Raw genomic sequence first — 26,738 nt, 5'->3', positions numbered from 1 at the left:
CGCTGAAAACCAACGCTCCAGGAGCTGCGCTATTGCCATTGGTGAAAAGGAATGTCAATCACTGGTTAGACCCAATAGCAGAAGCGGACCAGCGGAGAGGGCGGTAACCCCGCTGGTTCCGTCTTCCGCTTCGGCGCCGATTTCTCCGTGAAAGCGGAACAAATCCCAAAGTAAATGTCCGCTTTCTGATTTATTTCCATTTCCATCCGAGGGAAGCCGGGGGCGTTTGTGAAGCGTCTCCTGCGGCCGGAGTCTGATGTATCGCCGAGAGGTAGGAGGAGACGTACGAAGGCGTGAACTCGGAGACCTGGGCCTTCACCCGGCCTTGCGTGTCTGGATCCTGTCAGATGTCCGGCAGGTGGTCAGAGTGGCTCCCTCACCTCTGTCTCTCCGACCCCCGGCACACACACACACCCTGTCCCCTTCCCTCTCCGTGTGTTCACCCGTGACACACACACACCCTGTCCCCTTCACTCTCCGTGTGTTCACCCGTGACACACACACACACCCTGTCCCCTTCACTCTCCGTGTGTTCACCCGTGACACACACACACACACCCTGTCCCCTTCACTCTCCGTGTGTTCACCCGTGACACACACACACACACCCTGTCCCCTTCACTCTCCGTGTGTTCACCCGTGACACACACACACACCCTGTCCCCTTCACTCTCCGTGTGTTCACCCGTGACACACACACACACACCCTGTCCCCTTCACTCTCCGTGTGTTCACCCGTGACACACACACACACACCCTGTCCCCTTCACTCTCCGTGTGTTCACCCGTGACACACACACACCCCCTGTCCCCTTCACTCTCCGTGTGTTCACCCGTGACACACACACACACACCCTGTCCCCTTCACTCTCCGTGTGTTCACCCGTGACACACACACACACACACACCCTGTCCCCTTCACTCTCCGTGTGTTCACCCGTGACACACACATACACCCTGTCCCCTTCACTCTCCGTGTGTTCACCCGTGACACACACACACACCCTGTCCCCTTCACTCTCCGTGTGTTCACCCGTGACACACACACACACCCTGTCCCCTTGACTCTCCGTGTGTTCACCCGTGACACACACACACACCCTGTCCCCTTCACTCTCCGTGTGTTCACCCGTGACACACACACACCCTGTCCCCTTCACTCTCCGTGTGTTCACCCGTGACACACACACACACACACCCTGTCCCCTTCACTCTCCGTGTGTTCACCCGTGACACACACACATACACCCTGTCCCCTTCACTCTCCGTGTGTTCACCCGTGACACACACACACACCCTGTCCCCTTCACTCTCCGTGTGTTCACCCGTGACACACACATACACCCTGTCCCCTTCACTCTCCGTGTGTTCACCCGTGACACACACACACACCCTGTCCCCTTCACTCTCCGTGTGTTCACCCGTGACACACACACACCCCCTGTCCCCTTCACTCTCCGTGTGTTCACCCGTGACACACACACACACACCCTGTCCCCTTCACTCTCCGTGTGTTCACCCGTGACACACACACACACACACACCCTGTCCCCTTCACTCTCCGTGTGTTCACCCGTGACACACACACACACCTTGTCCCCTTCACTCTCCGTGTGTTCACCCGTGACACACACATACACCCTGTCCCCTTCACTCTCCGTGTGTTCACCCGTGACACACACACACACACACACCCTGTCCCCTTCACTCTCCGTGTGTTCACCCGTGACACACACACACCCCCTGTCCCCTTCACTCTCCGTGTGTTCACCCGTGACACACACACACACACCCTGTCCCCTTCACTCTCCGTGTGTTCACCCGTGACACACACACACACACACACCCTGTCCCCTTCACTCTCCGTGTGTTCACCCGTGACACACACACACACCCTGTCCCCTTCACTCTCCGTGTGTTCACCCGTGACACACACACACACACACCCTGTCCCCTTCACTCTCCGTGTGTTCACCCGTGACACACACACACACACCCTGTCCCCTTCACTCTCCGTGTGTTCACCCGTGACACACACACACACACACACCCTGTCCCCTTCACTCTCCGTGTGTTCACCCGTGACACACACACACACCCTGTCCCCTTCACTCTCCGTGTGTTCACCCGTGACACACACACACACCCTGTCCCCTTCACTCTCCGTGTGTTCACCCGTGACACACACACACACACCCTGTCCCCTTCACTCTCCGTGTGTTCACCCGTGACACACACACACACACACCCTGTCCCCTTCACTCTCCCTGTGTTCACCCGTGACACACACACACACACACACCCTGTCCCCTTCACTCTCCGTGTGTTCACCCGTGACACACACACACACACCCTGTCCCCTTCACTCTCCGTGTGTTCACCCGTGAGACACACACACCCTGTCCCCTTCACTCTCCGTGTGTTCACCCGTGACCCACACACACACCCTGTCCCCTTCACTCTCCGTGTGTTCACCCGTGACACACACACACCCACCCTGTCCACTTCACTCTCCGTGTGTTCACCCGTGACACACACACACACCCTGTCCCCTTTACTCTCCGTGTGTTCACCCGTGACACACACACACACACCCTGTCCCCTTCACTCTCCGTGTGTTCACCCGTGATACACACACACACACCCTGTCCCCTTCACTCTCCGTGTGTTCACCCGTGACACACACACACACCCTGTCCCCTTCACTCTCCGTGTGTTCACCCGTGACACACACACACACCCTGTCCCCTTGACTCTCCGTGTGTTCACCCGTGACACACACACACACCCTGTCCCCTTCACTCTCCGTGTGTTCACCCGTGACACACACACACCCTGTCCCCTTCACTCTCCGTGTGTTCACCCGTGACACACACACACCCTGTCCCCTTCACTCTCCGTGTGTTCACCCGTGACACACACACACACACACCCTGTCCCCTTCACTCTCCGTGTGTTCACCCGTGACACACACACACACCCTGTCCCCTTCACTCTCCGTGTGTTCACCCATGACACACACGCACACCCTGTCCCCTTCACTCTCCGTGTGTTCACCCGTGACACACACACACACCCTGTTCCCTTCACTCTCCGTGTGTTCACCCGTGAGACACACACACCCTGTCCCCTTCACTCTCCGTGTGTTCACCTGTGACACACACACACACCCTGTCCCCTTCACTCTCCCTGTGTTGACCCGTGACACACACACACACCCTGTCCCCTTCACTCTCCGTGTGTTCACCCGTGACACACACACACACCCTGTCCCCTTCACTCTCCGTGTGTTCACCCGTGACACACACACACCCACCCTGTCCCCTTCACTCTCCGTGTGTTCACCCGTGACACACACACACACACACCCTGTCCCCTTCACTCTCCGTGTGTTCACCCGTGACACACACACACACCCTGTCCCCTTCACTCTCCGTGTGTTCATCCGTGACACACACACACACCCTGTCCCCTTCACCCTCCGTGTGTTCACCCGTGACACACACACACACACACCCTGTCCCCTTCACTCTCCGTGTGTTCACCCGTGACACACACACACACCCTGTCCCCTTCACCCTCCGTGTGTTCACCCGTGACACACACACACACACACCCTGTCCCCTTCATTCTCCGTGTGTTCACCAGTGACACACACACACACCCTGTCCCCTTCACCCTCCATGTGTTCACCCGTGACACACACACACACACACCCTGTCCCCTTCACTCTCCGTGTGTTCACCCGTGACACACACACACCCTGTCCCCTTCACTCTCCGTGTGTTCACCCGTGACACACACACACACCCTGTCCCCTTCACCCTCCGTGTGTTCACCCGTGACACACACACACACACACCCTGTCCCCTTCACTCTCCGTGTGTTCACCCGTGACACACACACACACCCTGTCCCCTTCACTCTCCGTGTGTTCACCCGTGACACACACACACACCCTGTCCCCTTCACTCTCCGTGTGTTCACCCGTGACACACACACACCCACCCTGTCCCCTTCACTCTCCGTGTGTTCACCCGTGACACACACACACACACACCCTGTCCCCTTCACCCTCCGTGTGTTCACCCGTGACACACACACACACACACCCTGTCCCCTTCACCCTCCGTGTGTTCACCCGTGACACACACACACACCCTGTCCCCTTCACCCTCCGTGTGTTCACCCGTGACACACACACACACACACCCTGTCCCCTTCACTCTCCGTGTGTTCACCCGTGACACACACACACACCCTGTCCCCTTCACTCTCCGTGTGTTCACCCGTGACACACACACACACACCCTGTCCCCTTCACTCTCTGTGTGTTCACCCGTGACACACACACACCCACCCTGTCCCCTTCACTCTCCGTGTGTTCACCCGTGACACACACACACACACACCCTGTCCCCTTCACTCTCCGTGTGTTCACCAGTGACACACACACACACCCTGTCCCCTTCACCCTCCATGTGTTCACCCGTGACACACACACACACACACCCTGTCCCCTTCACTCTCCGTGTGTTCACCCGTGACACACACACACCCTGTCCCCTTCACTCTCCGTGTGTTCACCCGTGACACACACACACACCCTGTCCCCTTCACTCTCCGTGTGTTCACCCGTGACACACACACACACACCCTGTCCCCTTCACCCTCCGTGTGTTCACCCGTGACACACACACACACACACACCCTGTCCCCTTCACTCTCCGTGTGTTCACCCATGACACACACACACACCCGGCCCCCTTCACTCTCCGTGTGTTCACCGTGACACACACACACCCTGTCCCCTTCACTCTCCGTGTGTTCACCCGTGACACACACACACACACACACCCTGTCCCCTTCACTCTCCGTGTGTTCACCCGTGACACACACACACACACACACCCTGTCCCCTTCACTCTCCGTGTGTTCACCCATGACACACACACACACCCGGTCCCCTTCACTCTCCGTGTGTTCACCCGTGACACACACACACACCCTGTCCCCTTCACTCTCCGTGTGTTCACCCGTGACAGACACACACACCCTGTCCCCTTCACTCTCCGTGTGTTCACCCGTGACAGACACACACACCCTGTCCCCTTCACTCTCCGTGTGTTCACCCGTGACACACACACCCTGTCCCCTTCACTCTCCGTGTGTTCACCCGTGACCCACACACACACCCTGTCCCCTTCACTCTCCGTGTGTTCACCCGTGACGCACACACACACACACACCCTGTCCCCTTCACTCTCCGTGTGTTCACCCGTGACACACACACACACCCTGTCCCCTTCACTCTCCGTGTGTTCACCCGTGACACACACACACCCTGTCCCCTTCACTCTCCGTGTGTTCACCCATGACACACACACACACCCTGTCCCCTTCACTCTCCGTGTGTTCACCCGTGACACACACACACCCTGTCCCCTTCACTCTCCGTGTGTTCACCCGTGACACACACACACCCTGTCCCCTTCACTCTCCGTGTGTTCACCCGTGACACACACACACCCTGTCCCCTTCACTCTCCGTGTGTTCACCCGTGACACACACACACCCTGTCCCCTACACTCTCCGTGTGTTCACCCGTGACACCCACACACACACTGTCCCCTTCACTCTCCGTGTGTTCACCCGTGACACACACACACACCCTGTCCCCTTCACTCTCCGTGTGTTCACCCGTGACACACACACACCCTGTCCCCTTCACTCTCCGTGTGTTCACCCGTGACACACACACACACCCTGTCCCCTTCACTCTCCGTGTGTTCACCCGTGACACACACACACACACACCCTGTCCCCTTCACTCTCCGTGTGTTCACCCGTCACACACACACACACACACACCCTGTCCCCTTCACTCTCCGTGTGTTCACCCATGACACACACACACACCCGGTCCCCTTCACTCTCCGTGTGTTCACCGTGACACACACACACCCTGTCCCCTTCACTCTCCGTGTGTTCACCCGTGACACACACACACACACACACCCTGTCCCCTTCACTCTCCGTGTGTTCACCCGTGACACACACACACACACACACCCTGTCCCCTTCACTCTCCGTGTGTTCACCCATGACACACACACACACCCGGTCCCCTTCACTCTCCGTGTGTTCACCCGTGACACACACACACACCCTGTCCCCTTCACTCTCCGTGTGTTCACCCGTGACACACACACACACACCCTGTCCCCTTCACTCTCCGTGTGTTCACCCGTGACACACACACACACCCTGTCCCCTTCACTCTCCGTGTGTTCACCCATGACACACACACACACCCGGTCCCCTTCACTCTCCGTGTGTTCACCCGTGACACACACACACACACCCTGTCCCCTTCACTCTCCGTGTGTTCACCCGTGACACACACGCACACACACCCTGTCCCCTTCACTCTCCGTGTGTTCACCCGTGACACACACACACACACACACCCTGTCCCCTTCACTCTCCGTGTGTTCACCCGTGACACACACACACACACACACCCTGTCCCCTTCACTCTCCGTGTGTTCACCCATGACACACACACACACCCGGTCCCCTTCACTCTCCGTGTGTTCACCCGTGACACACACACACACCCTGTCCCCTTCACTCTCCGTGTGTTCACCCGTGACACACACACACACACCCTGTCCCCTTCACTCTCCGTGTGTTCACCCGTGACACACACACACACACACCCTGTCCCCTTCACTCTCCGTGTGTTCACCCATGACACACACACACACCCGGTCCCCTTCACTCTTCGTGTGTTCACCCATGACACACACACACACCCGGTCCCCTTCACTCTCTGTGTGTTCACCCGTGACACACACACACACACCCTGTCCCCTTCACTCTCCGTGTGTTCACCCGTGACACACACACACACACGGTCCCCTTCACTCTCCGTGTGTTCACCCGTGACACACACACACACACACCCTGTCCCCTTCACTCTCTGTGTGTTCACCCATGACACACACACACACCCGGTCCCCTTCACTCTCCGTGTGTTCACCCGTGACACACACACACACACACACACACACACACCCTGTCCCCTTCACTCTCCGTGTGTTCACCCGTGACACACACACACCCTGTCCCCTTCACTCTCCGTGTGTTCACCCATGACACACACACACACCCGGCCCCCTTCACTCTCCGTGTGTTCACCCGTGACACACACACACACACACACCCTGTCCCCTTCACTCTCCGTGTGTTCACCCGTGACACACACACACACACACACCCTGTCCCCTTCACTCTCCGTGTGTTCACCCGTGACACACACACACCCTGTCCCCTTCACTCTCCGTGTGTTCACCCGTGACACACACACACACACACACACACACACACACACACACACACACACCCTGTCCCCTTCACTCTCCGTGTGTTCACCCATGACACACACACACACACCCTGTCCCCTTCACTCTCCGTGTGTTCACCCGTGACACACACCCTGTCCCCTTCACTCTCCGTGTGTTCACCCGTGACACACACACACACCCTGTCCCCTTCACCCTCCGTGTGTTCACCCGTGACACACACACACACACACACCCTGTCCCCTTCACTCTCCGTGTGTTCACCAGTGACACACACACACACCCTGTCCCCTTCACCCTCCATGTGTTCACCCGTGACACACACACACACACACCCTGTCCCCTTCACTCTCCGTGTGTTCACCCGTGACACACACACACCCTGTCCCCTTCACTCTCCGTGTGTTCACCCATGACACACACACACACACCCTGTCCCCTTCACTCTCCGTGTGTTCACCCGTGACACACACCCTGTCCCCTTCACTCTCCGTGTGTTCACCCGTGACACACACACACACCCTGTCCCCTTCACCCTCCGTGTGTTCACCCGTGACACACACACACACACACACCCTGTCCCCTTCACTCTCCGTGTGTTCACCAGTGACACACACACACACCCTGTCCCCTTCACCCTCCATGTGTTCACCCGTGACACACACACACACACACCCTGTCCCCTTCACTCTCCGTGTGTTCACCCGTGACACACACACACCCTGTCCCCTTCACTCTCCGTGTGTTCACCCGTGACACACACACACACCCTGTCCCCTTCACCCTCCGTGTGTTCACCCGTGACACACACACACACACACCCTGTCCCCTTCACTCTCCGTGTGTTCACCCGTGACACACACACACACCCTGTCCCCTTCACTCTCCGTGTGTTCACCCGTGACACACACACACACCCTGTCCCCTTCACTCTCCGTGTGTTCACCCGTGACACACACACACCCACCCTGTCCCCTTCACTCTCCGTGTGTTCACCCGTGACACACACACACACACACCCTGTCCCCTTCACCCTCCGTGTGTTCACCCGTGACACACACACACACCCTGTCCCCTTCACCCTCCGTGTGTTCACCCGTGACACACACACACACACACCCTGTCCCCTTCACTCTCCGTGTGTTCACCCGTGACACACACACACACCCTGTCCCCTTCACTCTCCGTGTGTTCACCCGTGACACACACACACACCCTGTCCCCTTCACTCTCCGTGTGTTCACCCGTGACACACACACACCCACCCTGTCCCCTTCACTCTCTGTGTGTTCACCCATGACACACACACACACCCGGTCCCCTTCACTCTCCGTGTGTTCACCCGTGACACACACACACACACACACACACACCCTGTCCCCTTCACTCTCCGTGTGTTCACCCGTGACACACACACACCCTGTCCCCTTCACTCTCCGTGTGTTCACCCATGACACACACACACACCCGGCCCCCTTCACTCTCCGTGTGTTCACCCGTGACACACACACACACACACACCCTGTCCCCTTCACTCTCCGTGTGTTCACCCGTGACACACACACACACACACACCCTGTCCCCTTCACTCTCCGTGTGTTCACCCGTGACACACACACACCCTGTCCCCTTCACTCTCCGTGTGTTCACCCGTGACACACACACACACACACACACACACACACACACACACACACCCTGTCCCCTTCACTCTCCGTGTGTTCACCCATGACACACACACACACACCCTGTCCCCTTCACTCTCCGTGTGTTCACCCGTGACACACACACACACCCTGTCCCCTTCACTCTCCGTGTGTTCACCCGTGACACACACCCTGTCCCCTTCACTCTCCGTGTGTTCACCCGTGACACACACACACACCCTGTCCCCTTCACCCTCCGTGTGTTCACCCGTGACACACACACACACACACACCCTGTCCCCTTCACTCTCCGTGTGTTCACCAGTGACACACACACACACCCTGTCCCCTTCACCCTCCATGTGTTCACCCGTGACACACACACACACACACCCTGTCCCCTTCACTCTCCGTGTGTTCACCCGTGACACACACACACCCTGTCCCCTTCACTCTCCGTGTGTTCACCCGTGACACACACACACACCCTGTCCCCTTCACCCTCCGTGTGTTCACCCGTGACACACACACACACACACCCTGTCCCCTTCACTCTCCGTGTGTTCACCCGTGACACACACACACACCCTGTCCCCTTCACTCTCCGTGTGTTCACCCGTGACACACACACACACCCTGTCCCCTTCACTCTCCGTGTGTTCACCCGTGACACACACACACCCACCCTGTCCCCTTCACTCTCCGTGTGTTCACCCGTGACACACACACACACACACCCTGTCCCCTTCACCCTCCGTGTGTTCACCCGTGACACACACACACACCCTGTCCCCTTCACCCTCCGTGTGTTCACCCGTGACACACACACACACACACCCTGTCCCCTTCACCCTCCGTGTGTTCACCCGTGACACACACACACACCCTGTCCCCTTCACTCTCCGTGTGTTCACCCGTGACACACACACACACCCTGTCCCCTTCACTCTCCGTGTGTTCACCCGTGACACACACACACACCCTGTCCCCTTCACTCTCCGTGTGTTCACCCGTGACACACACACACCCACCCTGTCCCCTTCACTCCCCGTGTGTTCACCCGTGACACACACACACACCCTGTCCCCTTCACCCTCCATGTGTTCACCCGTGACACACACACACACACACCCTGTCCCCTTCACTCTCCGTGTGTTCACCCGTGACACACACACACCCTGTCCCCTTCACTCTCCGTGTGTTCACCCGTGACACACACACACACCCTGTCCCCTTCACTCTCCGTGTGTTCACCCGTGACACACACACACACACCCTGTCCCCTTCACCCTCCGTGTGTTCACCCGTGACACACACACACACACACACACACCCTGTCCCCTTCACTCTCCGTGTGTTCACCCGTGACACACACACACACACCCTGTCCCCTTCACTCTCCGTGTGTTCACCCGTGACACACACACACACCCTGTCCCCTTCACTCTCCGTGTGTTCACCCGTGACACACACACACCCTGTCCCCTTCACTCTCCGTGTGTTCACCCGTGACACACACACACACACACACACCCTGTCCCCTTCACTCTCCGTGTGTTCACCCATGACACACACACACACCCGGCCCCCTTCACTCTCCGTGTGTTCACCGTGACACACACACACCCTGTCCCCTTCACTCTCCGTGTGTTCACCCGTGACACACACACACACACACACCCTGTCCCCTTCACTCTCCGTGTGTTCACCCGTGACACACACACACACACACACCCTGTCCCCTTCACTCTCCGTGTGTTCACCCATGACACACACACACACCCGGTCCCCTTCACTCTCCGTGTGTTCACCCGTGACACACACACACACCCTGTCCCCTTCACTCTCCGTGTGTTCACCCGTGACACACACCCTGTCCCCTTCACTCTCCGTGTGTTCACCCGTGACAGACACACACACCCTGTCCCCTTCACTCTCCGTGTGTTCACCCGTGACCCACACACACACCCTGTCCCCTTCACTCTCCGTGTGTTCACCCGTGACACACACACACCCTGTCCCCTTCACTCTCCGTGTGTTCACCCGTGACACACACACACCCTGTCCCCTTCACTCTCCGTGTGTTCACCCGTGACACACACACACCCTGTCCCCTACACTCTCCGTGTGTTCACCCGTGACACCCACACACACACTGTCCCCTTCACTCTCCGTGTGTTCACCCGTGACACACACACACACCCTGTCCCCTTCACTCTCCGTGTGTTCACCCGTGACACACACACACCCTGTCCCCTTCACTCTCCGTGTGTTCACCCGTGACACACACACACACCCTGTCCCCTTCACTCTCCGTGTGTTCACCCGTGACACACACACACACACACCCTGTCCCCTTCACTCTCCGTGTGTTCACCCGTGACACACACACACACACACACCCTGTCCCCTTCACTCTCCGTGTGTTCACCCATGACACACACACACACCCGGTCCCCTTCACTCTCCGTGTGTTCACCGTGACACACACACACCCTGTCCCCTTCACTCTCCGTGTGTTCACCCGTGACACACACACACACACACACCCTGTCCCCTTCACTCTCCGTGTGTTCACCCATGACACACACACACACCCGGTCCCCTTCACTCTCCGTGTGTTCACCCGTGACACACACACACACCCTGTCCCCTTCACTCTCCGTGTGTTCACCCGTGACACACACACACACACCCTGTCCCCTTCACTCTCCGTGTGTTCACCCGTGACACACACACACACCCTGTCCCCTTCACTCTCCGTGTGTTCACCCATGACACACACACACACCCGGTCCCCTTCACTCTCCGTGTGTTCACCCGTGACACACACACACACACCCTGTCCCCTTCACTCTCCGTGTGTTCACCCGTGACACACACGCACACACACCCTGTCCCCTTCACTCTCCGTGTGTTCACCCGTGACACACACACACACACACACCCTGTCCCCTTCACTCTCCGTGTGTTCACCCGTGACACACACACACACACACACCCTGTCCCCTTCACTCTCCGTGTGTTCACCCATGACACACACACACACACCCGGTCCCCTTCACTCTCCGTGTGTTCACCCGTGACACACGCACACACCCTGTCCCCTTCACTCTCCGTGTGTTCACCCGTGACACACACACACACACCCTGTCCCCTTCACTCTCCGTGTGTTCACCCGTGACACACACACACACCCTGTCCCCTTCACTCTCCGTGTGTTCACCCGTGACACACACACACACACACCCTGTCCCCTTCACTCTCCGTGTGTTCACCCATGACACACACACACACCCGGTCCCCTTCACTCTCCGTGTGTTCACCCATGACACACACACACACCCGGTCCCCTTCACTCTCCGTGTGTTCACCCGTGACACACACACACACCCGGTCCCCTTCACTCTCCGTGTGTTCACCCGTGACACACACACACACACACCCTGTCCCCTTCACTCTCTGTGTGTTCACCCATGACACACACACACACCCGGTCCCCTTCACTCTCCGTGTGTTCACCCGTGACACACACACACACACACACACACCCTGTCCCCTTCACTCTCCGTGTGTTCACCCGTGACACACACACACCCTGTCCCCTTCACTCTCCGTGTGTTCACCCATGACACACACACACACCCGGCCCCCTTCACTCTCCGTGTGTTCACCCGTGACACACACACACACACACACTCTGTCCCCTTCACTCTCCGTGTGTTCACCCGTGACACACACACACACACACACCCTGTCCCCTTCACTCTCCGTGTGTTCACCCGTGACACACACACACCCTGTCCCCTTCACTCTCCGTGTGTTCACCCGTGACACACACACACACCCGGTCCCCTTCACTCTCCGTGTGTTCACCCGTGACACACACACACACCCGGTCCCCTTCACTCTCCGTGTGTTCACCCGTGACACACACACACACACACCCTGTCCCCTTCACTCTCTGTGTGTTCACCCATGACACACACACACACCCGGTCCCCTTCACTCTCCGTGTGTTCACCCGTGACACACACACACACACACACACACCCTGTCCCCTTCACTCTCCGTGTGTTCACCCGTGACACACACACACCCTGTCCCCTTCACTCTCCGTGTGTTCACCCATGACACACACACACACCCGGCCCCCTTCACTCTCCGTGTGTTCACCCGTGACACACACACACACACACACCCTGTCCCCTTCACTCTCCGTGTGTTCACCCGTGACACACACACACACACACACCCTGTCCCCTTCACTCTCCGTGTGTTCACCCGTGACACACACACACCCTGTCCCCTTCACTCTCCGTGTGTTCACCCGTGACACACACACACACACACACACACACACACACACACACACCCTGTCCCCTTCACTCTCCGTGTGTTCACCCATGACACACACACACACACCCTGTCCCCTTCACTCTCCGTGTGTTCACCCGTGACACACACCCTGTCCCCTTCACTCTCCGTGTGTTCACCGGTGACCATGTCGCCACCCACAGCTCCAATCTGCAGGTTAAATCCGCTGACTGACCGGTCTCATCTCCAATAATAATAGGTCAGCCGGCAGAGAAGGAGTCATCACCCCGACTCAAGGAAACAACCTCTGCCTCCCGGTGACAGAAACAACGGAGCTGGTTGTGGGCGACAGGAGGAATGGAGATAGGGGCCAAATTCAACATTTCCAAGTCTGTTATTGACACAAAATGCATATTTCAATACTGATCAAGGCACAATGTGTTTTATTTATTGTTAATGGCATAAAACATATTTATAGATGGTTACTGACACAGAATCGTATAATTTGTGTTCTGTGTGTTATCTGAATGTACTTGCCTGTGATGCTGCTGCAAGTCAGTGTTTCTCTGTTCCTGTACCTTCCCGTACTTGTGCACTTGGCAATAAATTCAACAGGACCTGAGACAACTCAGTGAGATTTGATTAGTGACGATCACCTTGGCAGCTCGGTAGGTTGAATGTCTGAGACAGTACGCTGTTAAATGCAAAACCCTGAACAGTGTTGATGATCAGAGGGATCTTAGACTCCAAGTTCATTGCTCCCTGAGAGAGACTGCACAGATTGATCAGGTGGTTAAGAAAGCAAATGGCGTGGTTGTCTTCATTAGTTGATGCATTGAGTTCAAACGTCAGGAAGTTGTGTTGCAGCTTTATAAAACTCCAGTCAGGCCACATCCGGAGTGTTTCATACAGTTCTGATCACCCCACTCTGGGAAGGATGACGGGGCTTTGGAGAGGGCGCAGAAGAGGTTAGCCTGGGTTAGAGGGCATGAGCTGTAATGAGAGGCTGGACAAACTTGGGTTGTTTTCTCCAGAGCGGAACAGGCTGGCCTGAGACTGGATGGACGTTTATAAGATTATGAGAGGAACAGATGGAGTGGACAGACGATTCAAAGAGGTTGAAAAGTCGAATACATTTAAGGTCAGAGGAGATGTGAGGGGCAAGTTTCAGTGAGTTTTGTTCTTAGTAACATTAAGCAGAAATGTTTGTTTTTCCTTTTTATTGTTAATGTGCTTCATTGTCTTTCATGTTAAAGTTAGACCTGCGGTGAGAGATTTATTGGAAGAAAAACCCCAACTGGAAGCGAACCACGACTGAAGATGAGGGAACAGCAACAAGTGAACCAGCCCGAGGATTGAGAGCATCAGCTGGAGAGCACCCATCTGACTCGGAGAATCCAGTGATTCAGTCAGGAGAAAGTTTGGTGAGTCTCATTTACTCAAACACTGGTCCTTTAGACATTGCATACCTGTACAAAGGAAGGCAGGAAATAGTTGGTGTGAGACTGAATGTGCCCAGAAGAACCAGTTATGCCTCTGTCAGACCCAGCTGCAATCACTCCAGGTCTGGTAATGTGCTTCCAGCAGCCCAGCCCTTTAATACCACTCCCATTCTGTGGAAGTCGAATCCAGATAAAGTCTCTCAGAGACCGTGTAAGTACAAACTCTTTATTCCACGCACTTTGGCCTTACTCAGTTAGCCGCTCAAACAGGAGCAGTGTATGACTGTTCTGCCCAATCCACTAACTGACTAACAATTCCCCTTACACCACAGATATATCCGTCCAGATACCCCCCACACAAGACAGGCTGGAGCCAAAGTTATTTGCTAAAGACAAATTACAAAATAGTCATAATGGCTTACACACACACAACAGACTGAATCTGTCCTATCTCTACACATGAGTGCACAAGGAGATAAGCATCCTGAAACCCCAGCTAGCCACCCTCAAGGAGAAATGTGGCTCAGCGTGGCTTAGCACATCTGTTGACAATCAGCAGTTTCTTTCAAAAAAACAGGCTGCTATTGTTTAACAAAGAGTTAATCCTTTAACATATCTTATCATTAGATTCAACTTTATTGTCATTGTGCTGAGTACAAATACAAAGCCAATGAAATGCATTTAGCATCTGACCAGAAATGCAAAGAATAGTGTTACTTACAAAATAACTGTGAATTAAAAAAGTGCTACAGCACACAAATATGAAAGTATTGAGACAGTACAATACGGATGCAATACTGCTTAGCGCTGTGATGAGAGGTTCAGCAGGGTCACAGCCTCAGGGAAGAAGCTCTTCCTGTGCCTGCTGGTGCGGGAGTGGAGGCTCCTGTAGCGCCTGCTGGATGGGAGGAGAGTAAAAAGTCCATGGTTAGGGTGAGATGCATCCTTGATAATGTGTTTCGCCCTGCCCAGGCAGCGTTTATGGTAGATGTTCTCAATGGTGGGCAAGTGGGTGCCGATAATCCGCTGGGCAGTTTTCATCACACACTGGAGTGCTTTGCAGTCCGATACGGGACAATTGCCATACCACACTGAGATGCAGTTGGTGAGTATGCTCTCAATGGTACAGCGGTAAAAGTCCGTCAATATCCTGGGACAGAGGTGAGCTTTCTTCATGCTGCGCAGGAAATAAAGGCGTGTTGCGCCTTTTTGATCAGGATGGAGGAGTTCAGGGACCAGGTGAGATCCTCGGAAATGTGGACACCAAGGAATTTGAAGCTTGATACACGCTCCATTACAGATCCGTTGTTGTAGATGGGGACGTGAATGTGACTCCCGCCATGCCTGAAGTCCACAATGATCTCCTTTTGACCAGTACATGATGATCAAAGCAGTAATGTTTTACAGAGAAAGCAACCGAGTACAGCATTGGCTTATCAGTGGGTAAAAACAGTGTACAACAGTAATTATAACAATGATATGTACAACTATTAGGCCATAATGCAATATCATGCCCCACATATTACCGAACAGGCCTTTGAAGACCCCCATTTCGACCCTTTGGTGACCCCATGTAAATCCTGCCCTACTTAATGCTGCAGTCTCCTTGGCCAGAGAGGGATGTAATGTTAGTAGGCTCATTAGGGAAATAAGTGTAGCATTCTGCATCAATAATAGCACAGGTTCCCCCTTTCTCAGCTGGGATAAAATCTAAAGCCATACGATTCTGTAGGACTGTTTGCCAAATTGCAATAATTTCAGTGGATATTTTTGTTCCTTGGGCCTGTGTTTCTGTGAGGGCCCCTGCAGTATTGTGGCCAGCTCCTCAAGTGCTGTAGCCAAATTGATTATCTCTCGTGAATTCCTGGCTACTCCATAGAAGAGAAAAGTGATCATCCAAAGTTGTTCAGTCGTAGTTATTCCTCTCCGCTGCTGAGCACCTGCAAGTATGGCCAGGATGCATGTTTCCCAGTATAGGAACTTCTGTTTGAGAGATACCATCCCTCAAAACACTGACAGCCACAGTCATCTCTGACTGGACCACAGTTCCTCACCTCTCTTCCCCGGGTGTTATTTGAGAAAGCCCAGGCTGAGAGTTCCTCACTCTGGTTGAGCGGGATTTCTGACATTGTAATCGTAGTTTTACCATGCTGTGGAGTTTCAGCACAAACCCAGCAGACACCTAGTTCTACCTGTTTGGCATACGTGTGACAGAGAGACAGAAAGGTGTTAACATGGGGGCCCCCGGATGCTGGGGTGAGCCCTCTGAAAGACATAAACACAAATACCACTATCAACCAATACATCTTCCTTTAGTCCGAGAGAGTCCTTCTGCTCAGTTCCTTTAGTAACATGTTTGTAGTCTGTTCGATGTATCCACCGAGATTGCCCCTTCAGTTTCACAGCCGTGGGAGTGGTCAGTAACTCCTGATATGGTCCTCTCCACCGAGGTTCGAGTTTCCCTCGATCCCAGTTCTTAATCAGGACAAAATCCCCAGGTTCTCGGGTGAGATAGTAACTCCTCTCTGCGGGGTAGTTCTCTTCCTTGTAAGCCTGTCGTACCTGTGAATGTAATGCTTGGAAAATTTTGGTTAGTTTGCATGTATATTTCCCCATCTCTTCCCCTAGGGTATGCATATTGAATTTTGCTGGTAGACTTACTGGAAACAATGGTACCCAAGGTCTTGGTCCCCAGGGTGTCCTCATGGGCGGTCCATAAATGATTTCAGCTGGTGACAACCCTGTTTTCCCCTGTGGGGTAACCCTCATGTGGAACAGGGCTAACGGTAGAACCTTCAACCAAGTGAGTCCAGTCTCCACCGTTAGTTTGGCCAATTTACTCTTCAGAGTGCCATTGGCTCTTTCCACAATGCCAGTGGGCCGTGGGTTGTGTACACAGTAGAATTGTTGCTGGATAGCCAAGTTGTTACATGTTGTTACATGTCTCTTTATCTACTTTCACCACAAAGCATGGGCCATTGTCAGAGCTCAGTATCTCTCAGTTTCTCAGTACCTGGGAATTATTTCCCATAATAATACCTTCACAACAGTCATACCAGTATTATTGGTAGTTGGAATAGCTTCAATCCATCTACTAAACACATCTATAATAACTAAGGAGTATCTATAGCAATATACTCTAGGCAATACAATAAAATCAACTTGTAGACACGAGAAAGATTCACCTGTCAAGGGAGTCGTACCCGGTGTGCAGGGTACAGGTTACCGACCATTCCCTCCTTTTCCAGGTGTGTACAATTATGTATATAATCGACCAATATTGGTAAAAACTGTGTAGGAACACAAACCTGTCCCACTGGGGTGATCTGAAAACCTGGGTCGGGGTCTTTCCGACACCCCATCTGGGACCACAGTTTGAGCTCCTCCTCAGAGGCGTCCCCCTGAAAAGTACGTACCTCCCGCATGTCTGGCAAACCCGTTCTGCTTCAGTCACAGAGGGTTGCTTGACGGGAACCCGAGGGGACTACAACTACCGAGGATTGTGCTGCACTTTTCACTGTCTAATCTGCTAAAGCGTTGCCTTTAGTGACCCGGTCGGACATGTGACTGTGGGCCGCACATTTAATAATAGCCAGAACTCGAGGTAGCTGCAGAGCGGTGAGCACGAGGGGTGATTGATAAGTTCTTGGCCTAAGGTAGGAGGAGTCAATTTTAGAAAACCTCACATATTTATTTTTCAACATAGCCCGGTCCTACATTTACACACTTAGTCCAGCGGTCGTGCTGCATACGGATCTTGGACCTCCAGAAAGTGTCCACAGCAGGGGTGATTGATAAATTTGTAGCCTAAGGTAGAAGGAGATGAGTTATACAGCTCTCGTTAATTAAGATGTTCACCTTTAATATTAGTTCCTGTTGGGGTTGATATGGTTTGGAAAACCGGGTCCCAATAATATGTCAAAGCTTGTTGCATTTGATTTTGGTCATTGTCAGGCCAATCCTTATTATTAGTTTTAATCATGTTGGCTAATTTAATTGGTCAGCATTCTTAATTACTTAGATAAGAGAGTTCACTAAATCAAGGTTTTAATTACAGATTGATAAATTGTCCAGTCCTTATCAGGTATTCCCTTTGCAAGGCCCTGATTTAATTACAGAGAGATGTTCATTCCTGTCCTTATCGGCGAGTCCTCCTCTCTTTACTCAAATGAGGATACAATGTATAATATTATCAGCTAAAGAGGGTGCAAGGTATAATGTTATCAGCTCTCAGTGCATCTCTCTGCAAGCCGCAGAGAACCAGTAATGAGCCTGTCTTAGCTAACCGCAGAAGACAGAGTTTACTTGTTCAAAAATTCCTATACAGTCCCAGTTATCCTTGCAGCCAGAGGTTACATAGGATCAAAATGATTTTTTTAATATCCTCAATTCCTCAGGAGGGTTCAGGGGAAATATTTATGTACAATACAGAAACTGGTGTTACCTGTGTATATTGTGGCCATGCAAAAGTTGCTGGAGAATTTACAAGTGGGAAGAAGTGGAGTGATATTTGGAAATCTGACTTTTTGAAGCGTAATTCAGCAAGCAAACCAAATATGGACAATGTGCAAAAGCTCTGGTGAGAAAATCCTTCATTACCCGTTACAGGCCTGTTACATAGGTTGTGTGAGAATGCAGATGGGACTCGATCAAACCCAGAGGAAATCAAAGTTCTTATTGACAATGATTTGATAGCTGTTAAAATGAATACCACTCTATATAAAATTCACTGTGCACACTGGGTAAAAAAAAGCACAATACAAGATTTATGTGCACACTGGTCATTGCAAATTAGGGAGGACATTGGTGGGAAGGTGGGGAGACCTCCAGTGTCCCTGATGCCCTCACCTACAAGATGTGCATCCAGCTGCAGCTTGTAACCCTGCACTTTAAGGAGTTGGAACTTGAAACGGATGAATTCCGGATCATCCAGGAGCTGGAGGGGGTGATAGATATGACATGAAGAGAGGTGAGTTACACCTGAAGTGCAGGACACAGGAAACTTGGTGAGAGTCGGGAAGGGGAATGAGGTTAAATAGCCATCGCAGAGTACTCTTGTGGCCATCCCACGCAACAACAGGTGGATCCACTTTAGAAACTGTTGGGGGGATTTACCTGGCAGAGGAAAGTCAAAGGGGTGATAGGGGATTCGTTTGTTAGGGGAACAGAACAAGAGGGGACTAATATCCCAGTGGTAAGGCTTTCTAGTGCTAGTGTGGGGGGAGGGGGTGATGTGGTTAAAATAAGTTGTTGGGGGAATGGGAGCCAGAATGACAGAACAGATAGTGGAGAGGGTGAATTGAATTGAATTGACTTTTATTACATACATCCTTCATATACATGAGGAGTAGAAATCTTTATGTTATGTCTCCAGCTAAATCAGCAATGTGTAATTTATAGTAAATTATAATAAATAATTTGTACATAGGTCAGTCAATATAACATAGTTATGCAATTGTATCAGCATGAATTAATCAGTCTGATGGCCTGGTGGAAGATGATGTCCCGGAGCCTGTTGGTCCTTTTGCTGTGGTACCGTTTCCTGGATGGTAGCCGCAGGAACATCCAATGGTTGTGATTTGTGGTTGTGAATTGGGTCCCCAATATCCTTTGGGCTCTTTTTGCACACCTTTCTCTGTAAATGTCCTGAATAGTGGGAAGTTCACATCTACAGATGCGCTGGGCTGTCTGCACCACTCTCTGCAGGTTCCTGTGATTAAGGGAAGTACAGTTCCCATACCAGGCAGTGATGCAGCCAGTCAGGATGTTCTCAATTCTGTTCCTGTAGAAAGTTCTTAGGATTTGGGGCACCATCCCAGCCTTCTTCAACCGTCTGAGGTGAAGGAGGTGCTGTTGTGCTCTTTTCGCAACACAGCCGGTATGAACAGACCGTGTGAGATCCTCAGTGATGTTTATGCCGAGGAACTTAAAGCTGTTCACCCTCTCAACCCCAGATCCATTGATGTCAATAGGGGTTAGCCTGTCTCCATTCCATCAGTCATCCACAATCAGCTTTGTTTTTGTGACAATGAGGGAGAGTTTGTCCTCTTGACACCAGTCAGATGTTGTTCAGACCTCAGATAGAGTCAGCAATCAAATGGTTGAGCATGGTGTGATGAATGTAGTGAGCTGTGTATATCACAATGCAAGAAGCATCATAGGAAAGCCAGATGAGCTCAGGACAGGGAATTATGATATTGTAGCCATTATTGGGAATTGGTTGCAACCAACAGTCTGAGGGATTTAGAGGAACAAATTTGTAGAGAGATCGCAGACCATGCCAAGAAACAAAGATTGATTCAGTGAGTGATTTTAACTTTCCATATATTGACTGGGACCTCCATACTGTAAAAGGACTAGATGGGGTAGAGTTTGTCAAATGTGCCCTTAATCAGTACGTAGAATTCCTGACGTAGAAGTGTGCAATGAGCTGATGATCCAGGGCTGGTGACAGAAATTAGTGATCATAATGCCATAAGATTCAAAGTAAATATGGGAAAAGATAGGTCTGGACCGCGGGTTGAGATTCTAAATTGGAGAAAGGTCAATCTTGATGGTATCAGACAGGATCTGGCAAGTGTGGTTTGGGACAGGCGTTTTCTGACAAAGGAGTACTTGGTAAGTGGGAGGCCTTCAGAAGTGAAATTCTGAGGGTGTAGAGTTTGTACGTGCCTGCCAAAATAAAAGTTGAAAGGTAACTGGTGCAGGGAACCTCGGTTTTCAAGAGATATTGAGGCCCGGGATATTTTGTTCCTCCAAATGCCTCAGACTGTTGGGTGCTACCAAGACTCATTAATGACTACAATATCATAATTCCACCCCCAAGCTCATCCGACTTTTTTTTTGTTGTCTTCTGTTGGTTTCTGAAAGCTTCCCAATAGTTTTTGCTCTTCTGTTTGCCCTCTCTTTGGCTTTTATGTTGGCTTTGGCTTCTCATTTCATCCACAGTTGTGTCCTCCTGCGTTTCCAATGCTTCCACTTCTTTGGGATGTATCGATCACTCAGCTCCTGAATTGCTCCCAGAAACTCCAGCCATTGCTGCTCCATTGTCACTCCTACCTATTCCCTTCCAAACAAGTTTGACCAGCCTCTCTGTCATAGTAACATGGAGAGGTTCAGTGCAGAAACAGGCTATTTGGCCCATCTAGTCAATGACGAAAAATCATTTAATCTGTCTAATGCAACTACCAGCACTGGGACCATCGCTCTCCATACCCAAACCATCAAGGCTCCCATCCAAACTTCTTTAAATGGTGAAACCGAGCTCATATTCACCACGTGCTGGCATCTTATTCCACACGCTCACGACCATTTCAGTAAAGAGCTTTTCCAAATGTTCCCGTTAAATTTTCACCTTCCCCACTTACCCATGACCTCTGGTTGTCATCCCACCCAGCCTCAGTGGAAAAAGCTGCTAGCATTTACCTTATCTATACCCTCATAATTTTGTATATTTCTAACAAATCCTCAAAGCAGTGTATAATTTCCTTGTTCATGTTTAGAGCCTTTCTTAGATGTATAAGATGATGAGGGACATTGATTGTGTGGATAGCCAGAGGTTTATTCCCAGGGCTAAATGGCTAACACGAGGGGACATAGTTTTAAGGTGCTTGTAAATAGATAACGAGCGGATGACAGGGGTAGGTTTTTCACACAGAGAATGGTGGAATGCACTGCCGGCTATTCGTGTTTCAGTTACTGTGGGACCAGGAACCCATGGAATTCAATGGGAACAGGGAATAATACCAATGGAGAGAGTCAAACTGAGCCAGGTCACAGATTGGAGATGACAGAAATGCCCCATTCTCATAGAGACAGGAAGAGCATCAGAGAGTTTGATGGTCATTCCAGATACCAGCACTGTGCCCAGTTAGAAGATGACTTCTGTCTCCAACTAGGGTTGAATTTCGCTGAAACAGAGTGATGCCAGACCAACCGTGACAACTCGTGATCTCATCTGAAATGTTGTCCTTCACCCATTGATGGATTTTGTAAATCTTTTTACAGGTTAAAAATGACAAGGAATTTGTCTATGGGAACCTCGAACACAATACGCTGGTTTTGCTGTCTCTGTCCAGAAATTTAAGAAGTGGAGCAAGGGATTCAATCAACTATCCTTCCTGCTCAGACTGTGGGGAGGGATTCACTTGGTCATCTGACCGACTGGCACGCTCGTCATTTTACACAGGAGAGAGGCCATTCACCTGCTTAGACTGTGGGAAGGGATTCACTCTGTCATCTGACCTAATGGCACACCAGCGAGTTCACACCGGGGAGCGGCAGTTCACCTGCTCGGACTGTGGGAAAGGATTCACTTCGTCATCTCAACTGAAGGTACATCAGCGAGTTCACACTGGAGAGAGGCCGTACACCTGCACAGACTGTGGGAAGGGATTCACTCGGTCATCTAACCTAATGGCTCACCAGCGAGTTCACACCGGGGAGAGGCCGTTCACCTGCTCAGACTGTGGGAAGGGATTCACTTCGTCATCTCAACTGAAGGTACATCAGCGAGTTCACACTGGGGAGAGGCCGTTCACTTGTTCAGTGTGTGGGAAGGAATTCACTCAGTCATCTCAACTGAAGGTACATCAGCAAGTTCACACTGGAGAGAGGCCGTTCACCTGCTCAGACTGTGGGAAGGGATTCACTCAGGCATCTCACCTACTGAGACACCAGTCAGTTCACACTGGAGAGTGGCCATTCACCTGCACAGACTGTGGGAAGGGATTCACTCAGTCATCCCCCCTAATGGCTCACCAGCGAGTTCACACTGGGGAGAGGCCGTTCACCTGCTCAGACTGTGGGAAGGGATTCACTTGGTCATCTGACCTAATGGCTCACCAGCGAGTTCACACAAGGGAGAGGCCGTTCACCTGCTCGGAATGTGGGAAGGGATTCACTACATCATCTCAACTGAAGGTACATCAGCGAGTTCACACTGGGGAGAGACCATTCACCTGCTCAGACTGTGGGAAGGGATTTACTTTGTCATCGAATTTGAAGGCGCATCAGAGAGTTTACAATGGAGAGAGGCCATTCACCTGCTCAGATTGTGGGAAGGGATTCACTTCGTCATCTCAGTTACTGAGACACCAGTCAGTTCACACTGGAGAGTGGCTGTTCACCTGCTCGGACTGTGGGAAGGGATTCACTTCGTCATCTCAACTGAAGATACATCAGCGAGTTCACACTGGGGAGAGGCCATTCACCTGCTCAGACTGTGGGAAGGGATTCACTTCGTCATCTCAGTTACTGAGACACCAGTCAGTTCACACTGGTGAGAGGCCGTTCTCCTGCTCAAACTGTGGGAAGGGATTCATTCTGTCATCACAACTAAAGGTACATCAGTGAGTTCACACTGGGGAGAGGCCTTTCACCTGCTCAGACTGTGGGAAGGGATTCACTTCATCATCTCAGTTACTGAGACACCAGTCAGTTCACACTGGTGAGAGGCCGTTCACCTGCTCAGACTGTGGGAAAGGATTCACTTCGTCATCTCAACTTAAGGTACATCAGCGAGTTCACACTGGGGAAAGACCATTCACCTGCTCAGAGTGTGGGAAAGGATTCACTCAGTTAATCCACCTACAGAGACACCAGCAAGCTCACACTGGGTAGAGGCTGTTCACCTGCTTTGGTTGTGGGAAGGGATTCACTCGGTCATCTCAACTACAGAGATACCAGCAAGCTCACACTGGGTAGAGGCCGTTCACCTGCTCAGACTGTGGGAAGGGATTCACTCGGTCATCTCAACTACAGAGACATCAGTGTGTTCACACTGGGGAGAGGCAGATCTCCTGCTCGGACTTTGGGAAGAGAATCTCTCAGCCAAATCAATCAGGTTTGCATCATTGAGTTCACACTGGGGAAACCCGTTCAACCGCTGTGAATGTGGGAAGCGATTCACTCAGTCATCTAACCTTGTAACTCTCACTTCGACTAGCAGTTTAATGTGGGGGTCGATAGCTCCCGGCCCGGCCAATCTTAAGAAATCTCGTTTGGGTGGATGCTGCACGATGTGTCCCCTGTTACAAATCAGTACCCCAAAATAACAAGCAGTACACAATATGTGATTAAATAATTGAGAATTATAATTCTTATTTTGACTACAGGGTTAGTAAAGAAAACAAAATAAAGAAAAAGGGCCCACTCTCTCCATTCACGTCTTCTCATCCCTCCTTGGCAAAAGACCATGAAAATCTCTCTTCCAGACTCTCAAGAAAGAACATTTCTCCCATTGGATAGCCCCGTACTCCAAAACCCTGTTATCTCTAGTCATAACCTAAATGTTACTGCTACAGAGAAACCACTACCTCAGCAGTGAACCATTGCAGAGAGGCCATTACATTAGCAGTGAAACCTTACAGCATGTTACACTTGTGACATACTGCCAGGTTCACACTGGGGAGAAAGTTTCAATAAGCTGCATGCTGGATATTTGTCCATCACTGTTGCTGAATGCAATTTCGAGAGTGACTGTCGGTGCTGAACTCTGCAATTATTGCTGCTGCTCACCACACCCAGTCTGCACCCTGGTCACTGGGCATGGGAGGAGTTTCTTCTGCTACATATTCACCTTTAATGGGACTGGAGTTTAACATTCTGCATCTGTGACAAATTAATCAGTTCTATTTTAAACTCTGTCTTTGGTACTTAGCGTGTTTATAACACAACCAGTGTACTCAGGCCTGCTGGACCCAGCCAGTGATTCAGTTCCACGACAGCCCTTTTGAATCCTCCCCTGTTGTTCATCTCTCACTCTCCCTGTGGGATGGGCCCCAGTCACCACTGTGTGGGTGAAGAGGTTTCCCTTGAATTTTCTGCAGACTGAAGAAGTTGAGCTGACTGCAGTTCTGTCTGAGATGTTCTTCACCCCTCAAATCTCTGGACTGAGAAAGAATGACATTGGGAGTTAATCTCCTTATTCAGGGCTCATTTCCACATTATGGGCCATTTTCGCTGCTTCTACAGTGTTGTTGAAAACACTACTCTCCTCTAAAGACTGAAAGCAGAATGGGAAACCATTAGTTGGATGTTCAATGGACTCAGGGTCAGAAACCAGAGGTTGGTCCGCACAGGGCAGAGTTTGGGGCTCTGGACGATGGTCGGTATAAGAATGTATGATGAGGAGAAGGGAATCAGCAGCGGGATGTGGCAACGAATGACAGAGTGGCAACATTTGGAAGCTGATTGACAGAGAAAATCTTTCCATTGTCTGACTGATGATACAAACAATGCCTGTGGTGAGGTGCTCCACTGGTCGAGGAACATGTGTGTTTGGAATGGTTTTATCTATTGAGGGAGTTGTTCCTGCTTGTTTATCCTGTAATATTATATCTGGATGGTTATTGATTGTCCTGTTAGTAGTAATGTAGTGATTATTATATAATTTGTAAGATTTTGACTCTGAAACTGAATCAGGCGTGAATCTATGGTGCCTCAATGAAATTATGGTGGTCATTCATGAGATTATATTTTGAAGTAAGATTTTGGTGAATGATATTTGCCACTTGATTGTACCTGTGTAAGTAATCAGATTGAGCTAAACTGCTGCAGGATCCTGGAATGTGTTGGATGGTGTCTGGTTTCTCTTGGCATTTTCTGCACTTGCTGCATTGTTGGTTTGTATTTCATATATTTTCATTTGTTTGTTTCCTTTTGTTACCCACCTTGTCCCGTATTTCTGCAAGGAACCCCTCTGTTTCTGGGAAGAGGTCTCCAACTCTCAGTCAGGTGCTCGATGCTTCCTTGTCAACATCTCATCTGCTCAGATCGTTGGGATGTCTCCCATGGAGGGTCGTACTCATTCCACTGGTTAATGTTTTCTTCCATAGTGATTATTCATTTTTCTGAGTTGGCCTCTCATTTAAGTTTCTGGTCTGTATTACTTATCACAATTGCATATACACACCTGGAGTGCTGAATTGTGTTCATTTTTGATGAAAATATTTACTTTCAAGTTG

General features: G+C 51.7%; 1 protein-coding gene and 1 pseudogene across 3 annotated transcripts; one reads left to right on the top strand and one right to left on the bottom strand.

Moving 5' to 3' along the window:
- LOC140207859 (uncharacterized) overlaps positions 1-26,738 on the bottom strand; it is a 126,860-nt pseudogene that overhangs the window by 45,479 nt on the left and 54,643 nt on the right.
- LOC140208647 (uncharacterized) lies at positions 53-26,738 on the top strand. Of its 3 annotated transcripts, none has more exons than XM_072277490.1 (3): positions 53-271; positions 14,591-14,754; positions 22,780-26,738. In XM_072277490.1, the coding sequence occupies exon 3, from the start codon at positions 23,020-23,022 to the stop codon at positions 24,124-24,126; it is 1,107 nt and encodes a 368-aa protein (XP_072133591.1). In that variant the 5' UTR covers positions 53-271; positions 14,591-14,754; positions 22,780-23,019; the 3' UTR covers positions 24,127-26,738. The 3 variants fall into 3 exon arrangements, with proteins under 3 accessions (XP_072133591.1, XP_072133590.1, XP_072133592.1); XM_072277489.1 differs by having other exon boundaries at positions 55-271; positions 14,587-14,754; XM_072277491.1 differs by lacking the exon at positions 53-271 and adding an exon at positions 333-358.

The sequence above is a fragment of the Mobula birostris genome, chromosome 13, assembly GCF_030028105.1.
Source record: "Mobula birostris isolate sMobBir1 chromosome 13, sMobBir1.hap1, whole genome shotgun sequence".
In the NCBI taxonomy this organism is placed as follows: domain Eukaryota; kingdom Metazoa; phylum Chordata; class Chondrichthyes; order Myliobatiformes; family Myliobatidae; genus Mobula; species Mobula birostris.
Note: the sequence above shows the minus strand (reverse complement) of the source record. Positions and strands in the feature narration are given on the sequence as shown.

Coding starts and splice junctions, on each gene's coding strand:
- LOC140208647 (XM_072277490.1), top strand. CDS start 23,020: ATGGCACACCAGCGAGTTCACACCGGGGAGCGGCAGTTCACCTGCTCG.